The following is a 15141-nucleotide window of genomic DNA, read 5'->3' on the forward strand; positions in this document are numbered from 1 at the left end:
CTCAGCTCTTCTCATCACTGTTATGTTGTGATTCCCTTTTGAATGTCTTTACCGTTATGTCTTTAGGATTTGGGGCCAGTGGGAAGGTAAGTACATGTGCCTGTTTCTTTAGCCTGTCATTCTGAAGTGAAGCTACTTTGTGCCATCCCTGTTGCGGACAACAGGACTGCTTCTCATTCCCATTTTCTCTTTGGGTTATGACTGAAATGGATTTAAAATTGTTCTCTGTGTTCACAAATCGTAGCTATCACATCACTGAAGCATGTGATGCCACCTACCCTAGGATACATAGATTTCTACTTAGTTCAGGGATCAGGTGACTTTCCAGGACCTTTGTCTATATTTTTTCCAGACAAGCCGAGCTAGCAAGGCTTGCTTACTTTCACTTATTGGATGGGAATGATAATAACAAGCTCATCTAACACTCAGTGCTCAGTATATGCCAGATATTATTCCACGTGCTTTATATGTATAAACTCATTAAACTCAATAACAGTAGTTACTGTTATTACCCTATTTTACACACGATGAAACTGAGGCACAGAGAGGTTAAAGAACTTGCCCAAGGTCACATAGCTGGTAAGTGGCAGAGCCAGGATCCCACCCAGTTAGTTGGACCCCAAGGTCACTCTCTTATCCACGGTTCTCTCTATAAAGGGAAGCCCTTCAGATTTTCTCAGGCTGACCAAACCACTTTTTATATCTTGTCAGTTATGGGTATAAGAAAACCCTTTTATACTTAATCTTCGTCTAGTTTCAAGCATGTTCTTTGTTATTGTGTGAAATTGGGATAGCTGATGACTTTGGTTGCAGAAAGGAATGTTTTAAACGACATAATCAGGTCTGAGTTCAGTTTTAATCTATTGAGAATTTTAGCAAACTGCTGTGGTGTTGAAAAAATGTGACTTATCTCCTAAAATGTCCTTTTTAGCTATGTGTTTGTGACTCTTCAGGCATCATTAAAACTTATGAATAAATACTTAACTCTTACAAGTCTTGGCTATAGCTAACTTCTGGGGTCTCCACAATGTATATTGATCCCACAATACATATGAATAATGGATTTATACATGATGAATATTTTCCCAGTGAAAATTCTTTTTTCAAAAATACAGAAATGTCCTTAAATGGATTGAACATATTTTAGCCCTTCAGGCTGATAAATATGGGGGGAAAGCATTAGAAAAATATTAAGCATTGAGAAGAATTCCGTGTAAAAAAAAATAACAAAAGGGGTGCTTCTGTGCATGTTTGTGTGCATTTTAAACTTTTTGTTATGGAAATGTTCAGTCATACACAACAGTAGAGCAAATGATATGATGGGTCTCGTGTACCCATCACCCAGCTTCCAACAGTATTTTGTCAGGGGAAATGATCACTGCCATGAAGACAACTCCTTAAATGGATGTCACCACCTTTTCTGCTTATTATTTCTTGGCAAAATCCCATTTGAAAATGATAGAACTTGAATGGTATTTCAATGCCATGATATTTCCTTGACTTCAACATGATCTAGTTTTATTACAGCAAAGATCAGCACAGGAACAAACAGATCTGTTGAGAATAAGTAAAAACCAGTTTTCATCTTAAGGGGCTTGCGTGTTCTCTCTGCCCAGAGAAGAACCCCACTTGACCGTGGGACTTAAGTGGTCTTGTCAGAAGCACTTGGATACATACAGGTTTTCACTGAAGCACAGAGAGAATGGAGGGCAGGTGGTTCTTCACTGGAGCTCCAATTCCAAAACTTTATGGAATGGAAACGTTAGTGTTTTGGATATGTGTTTGACTAGGAGTGTGTTTTTCATCAGTTTCTCAAAAGAATCTGTGACCTTTCCCCTCCCATGACCTGCCACACCTCCACGGGGCAGACGTACTCACAATAAAGAACCAGGGCCTGGAGCAGTCCGCGTGAGAATCTCCCGGCTTGTGGAAAGCAACTGCGCAGACTCTCATTACCCGTAAACAGCCTCTCCTGGGTGGAATCAGAATCGCCATCACCACCTGGTCAGAACTTTGCAATACGTGGTGAGGCTGGGCTGTGAGCCATGGCTGAGCTGATGCTTACCCAGTATTCCTTATGGTCCCCTACCTTTCCCGGCCTCTCTTGTCGTTGGTACCATGTGACTAAGTCTGGTCAGAGGGAAGTGATGTGTGTCGCTTCCAGTGGGAAGCAGTCAAGAGTAGGTGTGAGTTTCTGAGGTGCCTGGGAGACCCAAGTTCCCATGTCATGTCACAAGTTGAAGACAGGCTGCCAGACCCACACTGAACTGCATGCAAGCAAGAGAGAAGTCCGTGAGGTTGGACCACTTGTTTCATGGGACCATCCCCCTCATCTGTAAATTGAAGGGCTGAAATTAGATGATCCTGATGGGCCTTTTTGGCACTGACACTTCTAGATTCTGTTAGCAGCACTTAAATACAGCTTTCTAATGAAGAGGGAACAGAAGACTAAGGCTGGCATTAAAGGTGTCCCTGGGAGACTTGGTCCTTATTTTATGTACCTTTTGCTGTTAAACGAGAAGTCACGTAAGGAAAATGGCAATGAAAGATGAAATATTTTTAAAAAATAATAGCTTTATTGAGATACAGTTTTATATACCACATGTGTTTTAGTACATTCAGAATTGTGCAACCATTACCAATATCTAGCTTCAGAACTCTTGTCATCACCCCAAAAAGAAACCCTGTACCCATTAGCAGTGACTCCCCATTCTACAGATGTTCTTTCTGTCTCTGGATTTGCCTGTTCTGACATGCCATATCAGTGGGATCATATAATATGTGGCTTCTTGTGTCTGGCTTCTTTAACTTAGCACAGTGTTTTCAAGGTTCATCCGTTTTAGTTTGTATCAGTACTTCATTTTTTTGCATGTGTATGATATATACACATACACCTCATCTGTTCATCAGTGGGTAGACATTTGGATTGTTTGTGTTTTTTGGCTACTAAGAATAATGCTTCTGTGAACATTTATGTACAGGTTTTATGTGGACATACATTTTTCCTTTCTGTTGAGTATGTACATAGGAATGGAATTCCTGGGTCATGTGGTGACACTATATGTAACACTTTGAGGAACTGCCAAACTGTTTTCCAAAAGTGCTATCCCCTTTTACAATCCTCCTAGCAAGTTATGAGGGTCCCAGTTTCTCCACATCCTCACCGACACTTGTTACTGTCGTTTTGTTTGAAGTGATTATTTTTGATGAAGCAGCTATATGCAATCCAAGCATTGAAGAGATTTGAATACATATTTTAGCTTGTTACGTGATTCTTTTAGCAGCTGTAATATCCGTTGGCATATCTATAAAAATTGTCACCGTGAGCTTAGCACGAAAACAAGAAGTTTAATGACTAATAACATAATCCTTACCCAACTTGTTTATCTTTTAGAAAAATTATTTTTATTTAAAAAATATGTTACGGGGCTCCTGGGTGGTTCAGTCAGTTAAGCATCTGCCTTCCGCTCAGGTCATGATCCTAGGGTCCTGGGATCGAGCCCCGCATCAGTCTCCCTGCTCCGCGGGAAGCCTGCTTCTCCCTCTCCCTCTCCCCATGCCTGTGTTCCTGCTCTCGCTGTGTCTCTCTCTGTCAAATAAATAAATAAAATCTTTAAAAAATAAAAAGATTCTCTTTGACTTTAGGCAACTTGATTATAATTTGTGTTTATCCTACTTGGAGTTTGTTGAGCTTCATGGATGTGTAGATTCATATTTTTCATCAAATTTGAGAAGTTTTTAGCCCTTATTTCTTCAAATATTCTTTCTGTACCTTTTTAAAAATTTTTTATTTTATTTAAATTGGACTAATTAACATATAATGTATTATTAGTTTCAGAGGTAGAGTTCATTGATTGTGCCTTTCTCTCCTCTCTTTATGGGAATCACATTATATGCCTGATGGTGCCCTGCAGGTCTCTGAGGCTCATTTCTTTCATTCTTTCTTTGAGCTCCTTAAACTGAATAATCTTGATTTATGTTCAGGTTTGCTGACTCCTGCTCAAATCTGCAATTGAACCACTTAGTGTATTTTTTTTTTAAGATTTATTTATTTGACAGAGACACAGCGAGAGAGGGAACACAAGAATATCAGTTATATCTTTCAACTCCAGAATTTCTTTTTGGATCTATTTTTTTAAATACACCTTTTATCTTTTATTAGTATTCTGTATTAACTGAGACAGCACTGTCATACTTTCCTTTAGTTCTTTACATCTGCTACATATGTTACATATGTTCTTTCAACATATTTTTAAGTAGCTGATTTTAAGTCTTTGTCTAGTAAATCCAACTTAGGAATCGTTTCTGTTGTTTGTTTTCCTGTGTATGGGCCATACTTTCTTGTTTCTTTGCATGTCTTGTAAATTTTACTGAAAATTGAACATTTTAAATGATATAACGGGGGTGGGGCACCTGGGTGGCTCAGTCGTTAAGGGTCTGCCTTCGGCTCAGGTCATGATCCCAGGGTCATGGGATCGAGTCCCACATCGGGCTCCCTGCTCGGCAGGAAGCCTGCTTCTCCCTCTCCCACTCCCCCTGGTTGTGTTCCCTCTCTCGCTGTCTCTCTCTCTGTCAAATAAGTAAATAAAACCTTTTTAAAAAAATGATATAATGGGGGAACTCTGGAAAGCAGATTTGCTCCCCTTTCCAAGTGAACTCCATGTCCGTTCAAATAGAGAAGTGGGATCTTCCAGGGAACCACCAGATAGGTCAAATAATGATAATTTCCTGGGAATGAAGCTTTGAAGGAGCTCTAGCCAAGTTCTCCCTCTGGTGGCCACCTGCCTTCTGGTTTTCACTGCAAATGCTGCTGTTAGTTTTCAAGACTACTGCAGAGTTAGAGAACAGGGAATGGAACTAGGTCAAGTTAAAATGCTTGCAAAGCTCACTCTTCTTACTGAAATTCAGCTGTTTTTCTAGAATATTCCCCCAAATTGTTGCAAGTCTGCTAATTTCCAGAGTTTGGGAAAAAGTTTCTGACTATTTTTGCCAGTTTTCTTACTGTTTTTATGGAGAAGAGAATTTTTTGAGGCCTTTATTCTGCCATTTTTGATGACATCATTCCCCTCCCCTTCCTTTTCAGGTTTTTATTTTCATGAATCTCTTGCTCTCTTCCTAATAGTGAAATTGCAGTTTAGATTAGGTCTGAATCTTAGAGTTTGCCAAGCCTTTAATCTAGGACTTTTTCTTACACCCCAAGTTAGTCATGTAAGCACATACATTTCAGAGTAGTGCAGTGCACATATTCTTGGCCCCACTGCTTTATTGTAAAGAAGGAAGGAGATTTAAGTGAGACTGGCCATTCAGTAATCTCTGTCTTGCTCCCTCTCAGGTCCCCTTTCCCCCCACCCTCAGTGTCATTCCTCTTGGAGTGACAGTTTCCCTACCCAAGCTTCCCTCCTTTCTGTGCTAGTTAACTCTTGGTTTTTTCCTTTAATTTTTTTTACTGAAGAATAATGTAGGAAAGTACACAAATCATACTAACAATGTTTGATTTTTTTTTTTTTTTTACCTCCAAGTAAACATGCAGGTAATTACCACCCTGGTTAGTCAAGAGCTACCCACAATGCTGCAGATCTGCCCAGTAATCGTGGGTCATTTTTCAGAAGTAGCATATCAGACCTTTGTTCATCTATTCTAAGTAAACATTTCTGGAGGCCAGTAGTATATATGTTTTCCTATTTCTCTCTTTTTTTATTGATACATAATACACATGCCGTAAAATTTACCATTTTGGGGCTCCTGGGTGGCTCAGTCAGTTAAGCATCTGCCTTTGGCTCGGGTCATGATCCCAGGGTCCTGGGCTCCCTTCTTAGCAGGGGGTCTGCTTCTCCCTCTCCCTCTGCCCCCCCCACTTGTGTGTTTGCTCGCTCTTTCAAATTAATAAAATCTTTTTTAAAAATTTACCATTTTAAAGTGTGAATTCAGTGGGTTTTAGTGTATTAACGAAATTGCGTGACCATCACCACCATCTAGTTGCAGAACATCCTTATCACCCCAAGAAGAAACCCTGTGTTAATTAGCAGTCATTCCCCATTCCCTTCCTCTCCTCAACTCCTGGCAATCATTAATCTGCTTTTATCTGACTCTGTGGAATTGCTTTATCTGAAGGTTTGATGTCAATGGAATCTCACATTATATGGCCTTCTGTGTCTGGCTTCTTTCACTTACCATATATTTTCAAGGTTCATCCACAGTGTAGCATTAATCAGTACTTGATTCCTTTTTATGGCTGAATAATGCTGTATGGCTATACCACATTTTGTTTATCCATTTAGCAGTTGATAGACATTTGGGTTGTTTCCATTTTTGGCTATTATGAATAATACTATGGACATTCATGTGCAAGTTTTTCATTTATGATTTTATTTAGTTGTCATGTGCAAGTTTTTATATGAACTTATGTTTTCAGGTTTCTTGGGTACATACTTAGGAGTGGAATTTTGGGGTCATATGGCAACTCTCTTGAACATTTTGAGGAACTGCCAAATTGATTTTCACAGTGGCTGCATCATTTTACATTCCAGCAATGTGTGAGAGTTCCAGTTTCTCCACATTGTTGCCCACATTTATTTTGTTGTTGTTGTTTTTATTGCAGCCATCCTCGCATGTGTGAAATGGTTTTGCTTTGTATTTTTTTCTATTTTAAATGATTTTATTTATTCATTTGAGACACAGAGATACAGAGAGAGAGAAAGGAAAGCATGAGCAGGGAGAGAGGCAGAGGGAGAGGGAGAAGCAGGCTCCTTGCTGAGCCAGGAGCCTGATGTAAGGCTCGATCCCAGGACCCTGGGATCATGACCTGAGCCAAAGGCAGTCGCTTAACCATCTGAGCCACCCAGGCGCCCCTGCTTTGTATTTTCTTGATGACCAGCCATGTTGCACATCTTTTCATTTGCTTTTAAGATTTATTTATTTATTTTAGAGGGAGAGAGAGTGTGCAAGCAGGGGAGGGGCAGAGAGAGGGAAAGGAAGAGAATCTTAAGCAGACTCCCCGCTGAGCATAGAGCCTGACACAGGGCTCAATCTCAAGACCCTGAGATCATGACCTGAGACGAAACCAAGAGTCAGACACTTAGCCGACTGAGCCACCCAGGTGCCCCTTAATTAGGTTATTTTGTTGAATTGAATTTGTATATTCTGGATACTAGAACAGTTGTATGATTTTCGAATGTATTGAGAGAGAGCATGCGTACATGCACTGGCAGGGGGAGGGGCAGAGGGAGAGAGAGAGACGCTCAAGCAGGCTCCCTGCTGAGTGCAAAGCCCAGCGCAGGGCTCAATCCCAGGGCTCTGAGATCATGACCTGAGCCAAAACCAAGAGTCCCATGCTTAACTGACAGAGCCACTTGGGTACCCCAGGTTTTCAAATATTTTTGTCCATACTGTGGGTTGTCCTTTCACCTTGATAGTGACCTTTGATGCGCAAACATTTTTAACTTTTTTTTACATTTTTAATTTTTTTTTTAAGATTTTATTTATTTATTTGACAGAGACACAGTGAGAGAGGGAACACAAGCAGGGGGAGTGGGAGAGGGAGAAGCAGGCTTCCCACAGAGCAAGGAGCCCGATGCGGGGCTCGATCCCAGGACCCTGGGATCATGACCTGAGCCGAAGGCAGAGGCTTAACGACTGAGCCACCCCAGGTGTCCCCATTTTTAATTTTTTTTAAAGATTGTATTTATTTGAGAGAGAGAGAGAAAGAGCATGAGTAGAGAGGGAGGGGCAGAGGGACAAGCAGACTCCTGCTGAGTATGGAGCCCGCCACAGGGCTCCATCCCAGGACCGTGAGATCATGACCTGAGCTGAAGTCAGACGCCCAAGCAACTGAGCCACCCAGAAATCCCAAAACATTTTTAATTATGATGAAGTTCAACTTACCTTTTTTTTTTTTTTTTGAAGATTTTATTTATTTGTCAGAGAGACCACAAGCAGGGGGAACGGCAGGTAGAGGGAGAAGCAGGTTCCCTGCTTAGCAGGGAGCCCGATCTGGGACTCAATCCAGGGACCCTGGGATCATGACCAGAGCCAAAGGCAGATGCTTAACCGACTGAGCCACACAGGCGTCCCACCTATTTTTTTATTGTTTGTACCTTAGATGCCATAGCTAAGAAACCATTGCCTAATCCAAGATCACAAAGATTTCCACCTGTGTTTTCTTCTGAGTCTTACAGTTTGAGTTCTTACTTTTAGGTCTGATTCATTTTGAGTTAATTTTTGCATATGATATAGGTGGGGGTCCACATTCTTTCTTTTGCACGTGGATATCTAGTTCTTCCAGCACCATTTATTGAAAAACTATTCTTTACCCACTGAGTGACTTTGGCATCTTTGTCTAAAATCAGTTGACCATAATTGTATGGTTTTTCCTGGACTCTCATTTCTATTCCATTGATTTATTTACCTTTCCTGATGCCAGTACTCTGCTGATTATTATAGCTTTGTAGTAGGTTTTCAAATCAGGAGGTGTGAATCCTCCAACATGTTTTTTTTTCCCAATATATGTTTTGGCCTTCACGGGTCCCTTGCATTCCCATATGAATTTTAGGATCAGCTTGCCCATTTCTATAAAAAAAAAGGTGGTTCAGATTTTGATTTTGAATTTGTAGGTGAATTTGGTGACGTAGTATATTTTTAAGCATTATAAGCTTCATTCAAATAAATTTTAGAAACATGTAAAGTGAAAAAAGTATAATGTTATGATGCCTTCTTTAAAAGTAGGTAAGTAGATGGGTCTTCCTTGGCCTTCTGGGACCAACTAACAGAGCAGTGGGGGTGGATTCTCAGGGCCAGAGGCAGTGGTGTGCAACACAGAAGGAAGAAAGTGCTCCTCAGGACTGCTCAAGATGCTCCCTCTAGCTGGCTCAAGGCAATGGTTTTCTTTCACATACTTCACAGTTTCTGTATGAACAACATTCCTGTTGAGGACATCTGTTGTACATCATAATTTGTAAAGCTACACTGATTACAAAGGAGCATTTGGGTAGGGATAGATAAGATTTCTTTATTGTCATAAATTTGAAAAAAGACCTGTTGGGAACAGATTTCTTACAAGTAGTCATTTGATATGTTGTTTCTCGAAAAGTTTTTGAGTCAAGATCCCCTTGACTTGGAGCTGCAGACGGCCAGTTTAGTTGCATTTACCTGCTATAGCTGAGTTAGGGTTCCTTCACTTCCAGAGTACGTGTTTCTGCCTCTCATCTCCTGCTCTTTTAAGCCCCCTACCTTCCTGGGTTCCTTGTGCGATTGATGGGAGAGCCATGGTAGTCGGCCATGATGAGGGACAAAGTGTGACTTGTATTTTTTTTAATCAACCGAAAAGGAAGATGGAAAGAAAGAAAACCTAGTTATCAATAAGTAGGCCAAACTATGTCAAGATATCACGTGGTTTGAAGTTCAGTGTAGACTAAATATAACACTCAGTAAAATAGACCTGAACTCGTGTTACGTTTGAGAGAACGGAGAGTGCAGGCAAATGGGAACCCCGACAGTAGCTCTGTGAGAAGAATCCCACTACTCCACTGTTGGAGGTATCAGAAACTATTACCGCACATGTCCAGACGTTGCTCTTTGAACCTCTCCAGAGCCAGGGGTTCTACAGGAGCTACCCCCGGGGTAAGAATGGGCACACCCTGCCAGGCTTCTCTTTGAACATCCAGAGGGAACCCGGGAGAGGGTGAGGAGAATCCTGTCTGCAGACCCTCTGTCAGCCACTCACCACTCTAGGCTCTGTCGGTGTGCTGCACTTTGGCCGAGCTGGGACTCCTGAGCAGACCCCATGCCATGCTGCTTCAGGGCCTTGCTGTCTGTCGTGGTCCTTTGACCTGGTGAACCCCACCCATCCCTTTTGCACTTGTCAAAACCTATCCTACGGTTGAGGCCTCCCTCAAAGTAACATTTCCTTTATCACAACCTTCCCAATTTCTCCCACTCTGTTCCAGTCCCCCTTCAAGTGTTGGGAGTGCTGTGGTTGTGACAGCCCTCCCCACATCTGGGTACTCTCCTGATCCTCTTGCGGATTTATGAGCTCTTTGAGGAGGAATCAAGGGTATGCCTGAACACAAGTTCAGGCCCCATTAACCTCAGCTTTGGAGTGGTTGGTGCGGAATCAAACTTTTTTGGTTGCACTATTTTTATACAGCTTGAGGAATTTTCTAGTAGTCATGTCATCATTGAACTCTCACTGTCACACCTGCTTTGGTAAGATTATATATGATGTTTTACTGCAAGCCCGCCTTTGTGGTTTGTAGAATTTCAGGAGTTAATGTTTCAGAATTACTCATCATCCTGTAACTTTCCTAACTTTATCTTATTTCCCCCCCCTCACAGGAAATGACTTAGAGGCCTTACAAATACATCTGTGCATTCTTGCTTCAGACTTTACAATTGAGGGCCAACCCAGTCTTGGAAGCACCTCTCATTACTGTTACAAGGAAACTGCTACCTCAGCAAACAGAAGGAAAGGAGGAGAAGACTTATAATAACAAATGCCATTTTTAAGAAAAACACTTGTTTTCAGAAAACATTAAAGGAAACTTGGAAATTTTTCGCATTGAGAATAAGATTTGCAGGTGAATGGATTTGGCAGGCGGGCTCTGTCAAACCTCCGCAGCAGTTTGACCTTCCTTCCTAAGGACTTAGTGTGAAGTAACTGTACTGCTTTTTAAATCGCTGTTGATCAGCTTGTGGGTTTTTGGGTTCTAATTTTTCTGGTATATTGAAGATACGTTATATTACATTATATTACATTTTTTTAAAGTTAAGTTATTTTTCTGCCCTTGTAAATACAAGTATAGAAATATTCTTGCAAAGCAATGATAGGTAAACATTTTTCTCCACAAGCATATCTTTTTATTAAGAGAGTGGAATGCTAACAGTTCTTATACGGCATTTTGGACACACTTTTATTTTTTTGTCAGAGGTCCCGCCTACCCTGAAAATATTACTTACATAAACCCATCGTTCTCCCATCGACATTGGATCACACGGTCACCTGCCTCATGGAAATGCCTTTTTCAAAACTTAGATTTGCAGAACTCCACTATTTTTATACCTAGCTACAGTTTCGGGGGAAAGAAGAGGAATCCGAACCCTGCCCTGCCCACTGGGACAGCTCCCCCTCCCGCATGTATTGCTGCAGCGCCCAGGACAGTAAAATGGACTACAAGCGGCGCTTCCTGCTTGGCGGGTCCAAGCAGAAGGTGCAGCAGCACCAGCAGTACCCGATGCCCGAGCTGGGCCGAGCACTGAGTGCTCCCCTGGCATCGACGGCCCCCGCGGCCCCCCTGGGCAGTCTGACTGCTGCAGGCGGCTGCCACCATGCCATGCCCCACTCCACGCCCATCGCCGACATCCAGCAGGGCATCTCCAAGTACCTGGATGCCCTCAATGTCTTCTGCCGGGCCAGCACCTTCCTCACAGATCTCTTCAGCACTGTGTTCAGGAACTCTCACTACTCCAAGGCCGCCATGCAGCTTAAAGATGTGCAGGAGCACGTCATGGAAGCAGCCAGTCGGCTGACTTCAGCCATAAAGCCCGAGATCGCCAAGATGCTGATGGAACTTAGTGCCGGGGCCGCCAACTTTACAGACCAGAAGGAGTTCAGCCTCCAGGACATTGAGGTAGGGTATCTTCTGTGTCATACTTGGGTAGGAAAATGTGTCCCAGAGGTAAGTGAGAGTGTCGTCTTTGTGGTTTCCCAAATTACTGTAATCGTGATCTCCATCTTCTTTCTGTTGATACTCTGTCCTTGTAAAAAATTGGTGCACGTTGGGGCGCCTGGGTGGCTCAGTCGGTTAAGCATCCGCCTTCAGCTCGGGTCATGATCCTGGGGTCCTGGGATCGAGCCCCACATCCAGCTCCCTGCTCAGCGGAAAGCCTGCTTCTCCCTCTCCCTCTGCCTGCCACTCTGCCTACTTGTGCTCTCTGTCTCTCTGTCAAATAAATAAAATCCTTAAAAATAAAAAATTAAAAAAAAAATTGGTGCCCACCACGTTCTGAATTGCTTTCGTTTCAAATTAAATAGCTTCAAAGACTGTGAAACAAACCAGCAAATCGGCCCATATTTTATGTTCTTTGTATTTTGAAGTTGAAACTTAATTTCCAAATAACATCCTGCTAAAAGTACCTGGTGGGGATTGAGGTTTCTAAATATGATTATGAACTGTATTTGTGAATTGTCATTCTGTAGAACCATTGGTTTAATGTAGAAAGTTCACCCATGTTTACAGGATAAATTATTTTTCCAGTTCTACATTCATAGTTCCCATTTGGTTGTGTTTGATTCTGACTCAGTACATTTCTTAGAGTCTTTGATAATCAAAGTGAAATATTCTCCCTCTTTCAGGGCTCTAGGTTAGAATGTAAGGTTAGAATACAGTTTTCATTCAGAATAAAGATGACCTTTTTCCTTCCTTCATTTAGGAAATCATTTATTCAACTGATCTGCTGCCAGATTAGTGTCACTGGTATAACTGCTAAATTTTAAAAATTACTGTTATCTGCTCAGAGAGTTCTTCTGAGTTTGATGTCTTGAGTCCTTGTACATTTTAGCAGCACATCAGAGGTTAGGTTCTTGGATGCTAGGAGAGAGAATGTCCCTTTCCCATCCTGGGGGTGAATTTGATTTTAGGAAATCACATCTTCTGAGCCAACTCTGATGGTTGGGGTAGCTAAACAAGCTAATTTATACTAGGCTATTAAGTAATATGACTAATTTCTATCGTGTTTAAAAGTGATTTTGAGCGGGCGCCTGGGTGGCTCAGTTGGTTAAGCAACTGCCTTCGGCTCAGGTCATGATCCTGGAGTCCCGGGATCGAGTCCCACATCGGGCTCCCTGCTCAGCAGGGAGTCTGCTTCTCCCTCTGACCCTCTTCCCTCTTGTGCTCTCTGGCTCTCATTCTCTCTCTCTGTCAAATAAATAAATAAAATCTTTAAAAATAAAGTGATTTTGAGGGGCGCCTGGGTGGCTCAGTCGTTGGGCATCTGCCTTCGGCTCAGGTCATGACGCCAGGGTCCTGGGATGGAGCTCTGCGGGAGGCCTGTTTCTCCCTCTCCCTCTCCCCCTGCTTATGTTCCCTCTCTCGCTGTGTCTCTCTCTGTCAAAAAAATAATTAAAATCTTTATAAAAAAAGTGATTTTGAAGACGTTTCCAAGAGAGTTTAGAGCTATATTTGAGAGGCATCTGGTTGGTTCAGTCAGCAGAGCATGCAGTTCTCCATCCCAAGGTCATGAGTTCAAGCCCCACTTTGGGCATGGAGCCTACAAAAAAAAAAGAAGAAGAAGAAAAGTACTGTACTTGAAAAGACACAGTATTATGGTGTAAATTGGGGATCATCAGACTTTTTCTGTATAGAGCAAATAGTAAATTCTAGGAATTGTGGACCACGTGGTCTCTGTCACATCTTTTTTTTTTTTAATAACCCTTTAAAAATGTAAAAACCAGTCTTACCTTGTGGACCTGTCTGTTGAACTGGATTTGGCCTACGGGCTGTCGTTTGCTGAACCTGCTGGTATAAATGTATAATAGCCTCCTTGGGTCATTCTGTTTTGAATCTATCCCAAGTATATTTTAAATTTCTGATTATTTCTATGATCACATTTTTTTTAAGATTCTATTTATTTATTTATTTGAGAAAGTGAGAATGAGAGAGAGAGAGCGCACATGAGAGGGGGGAGGGTCAGAGGGAGAAGCAGACTCCCCGCTGAGCAGGGAGCCTGATGCGGGACTCGATCCCAGGACTCCAGGATCATGGAGCTGAAGGCAGTTGCCGAACCAACTGAGCCACCCAGGCACCCTATGATCACATTTTATATTCAGGGAAATTACCGTTTTGAAGTGTTTTTAAAATAGCTTGTGATAGTTTAAAGTATTTTTTGAGTTAACACATGTAAAGCATACATAAAGCTTTTTTTTTTTTAAATAGACTTCTCAAAAGAAATTCAAAGGGTGAGGGCGCCTGGGTGGCTCAGATGGTTAAGTGTCTGCCTTCGGCTCAGGTCATGATCCCAGGGTCCTGGGATCGAGTACCACATCGGGCTCCCTGCTCCTTGGGAGCCTACTTCTCCCTCTGCCTCTCTCTCTCTCTCTCTCTCTCTCTCTCTCTGTCTCTCATGAATAAATAAATAAATAGATAAAAAGAAATTCAAAGGGTGAAACGTAAAAGTGCTGACTTACTCTCCCATCCCGTTCCGTTTCCCAGAAGTGGCTGCCGTTAGCTGGCCGGCGTGTGCCTTCCCAGACTGGTGTCTGGATACCTGCATGCGCATGCACAAATGGACTGCTTTAGCTTTTGTTTGTCCCACAGAAAGAACCGTGTGCCTGCTCGCTGTTTTGCAGAGATGTGGCAAGAGAGCAGTTAGGGTCTCTGCCCTCTCAGAAAGGGTTATACCATATTAGACCCAGCCTGTTACAGCTCCTTCCTGTCGTGATATCAGCACTTTTAGCTTGATTTAAAATTTCAGGCAAGGCGCACCTGGGTGGCTCAGTCTTTAAGCGGCTGCCTTCGGCTCAGGTCATGATCCCAGAGTCCTTGGGATCGAGCCCCGCATCGGGCTCCCTGCTCCTCTGGAAGCCTGCTTCTCCCTTTCCCACTCCCCCTGCTTGTGTTCCCTCTCTCGCTGTGTCTCTCTCTGTCAAATAAATAAATAAATCTTTAAAAAATGTTAAAAATTAAAAAAAATAAAATTTCAGGAAAGAGTGGTTTGAAAAATAAGGTCGAATGCTTTTATTTTAACCTGAACATCACTGAGCTCTTTTTCAGTCTATGCCTCCAGGTGCTGGTGGAGATAGAGCTGGACATGCATGGCCCTTTGCCTTCCAGCCCTGCCTGGCAAGCGCTCTCGTTCCCCAGGTCAGGACCACTAGAGCAGGATGAACCAACCCTGAGGACTGGGGGTTTAGGAAGCCACTGGGCTGAAGTTGCACCTCTCTTGGCCCTTCTGCTTTCTTAAGACCAGCATGGGCCACTTGAGCCGAGAAGGAGAAATATTTCTAATTGTTGCGGTTTGGAATTTTGACTTGGCTTTTGCCATTGAAATGCGATTAGGAGAGCTGGAATACTACCATGTTTTTGTACATAATAGGCTAAACTGGCTTTGGAGGCTAGACTGGAAACTTAGTGCTGTTGGTGGGTTTTAGAA

The 15141-nt window shown here is 42.4% G+C and overlaps 1 protein-coding gene across 5 annotated transcripts in view; it reads left to right on the plus strand.

Annotated features, from left to right (window-relative positions):
* GARRE1 (granule associated Rac and RHOG effector 1) overlaps nucleotides 1-15141 on the plus strand; it is a 79042-nt gene that overhangs the window by 18512 nt on the left and 45389 nt on the right. For all 5 annotated transcript variants that reach the window (XM_027618179.2, XM_027618181.2, XM_027618178.2 and 2 more), the window contains exon 2: nucleotides 10330-11621. In XM_027618179.2, coding sequence (XP_027473980.1) covers nucleotides 11127-11621 — 495 coding nt within the window. In that variant the 5' untranslated portion in view covers nucleotides 10330-11126. The remainder of the gene's footprint in view (nucleotides 1-10329; nucleotides 11622-15141) is intronic.

This window comes from Zalophus californianus, chromosome 17 (genome assembly GCF_009762305.2).
Source record: "Zalophus californianus isolate mZalCal1 chromosome 17, mZalCal1.pri.v2, whole genome shotgun sequence".
NCBI classification, from domain to species: domain Eukaryota; kingdom Metazoa; phylum Chordata; class Mammalia; order Carnivora; family Otariidae; genus Zalophus; species Zalophus californianus.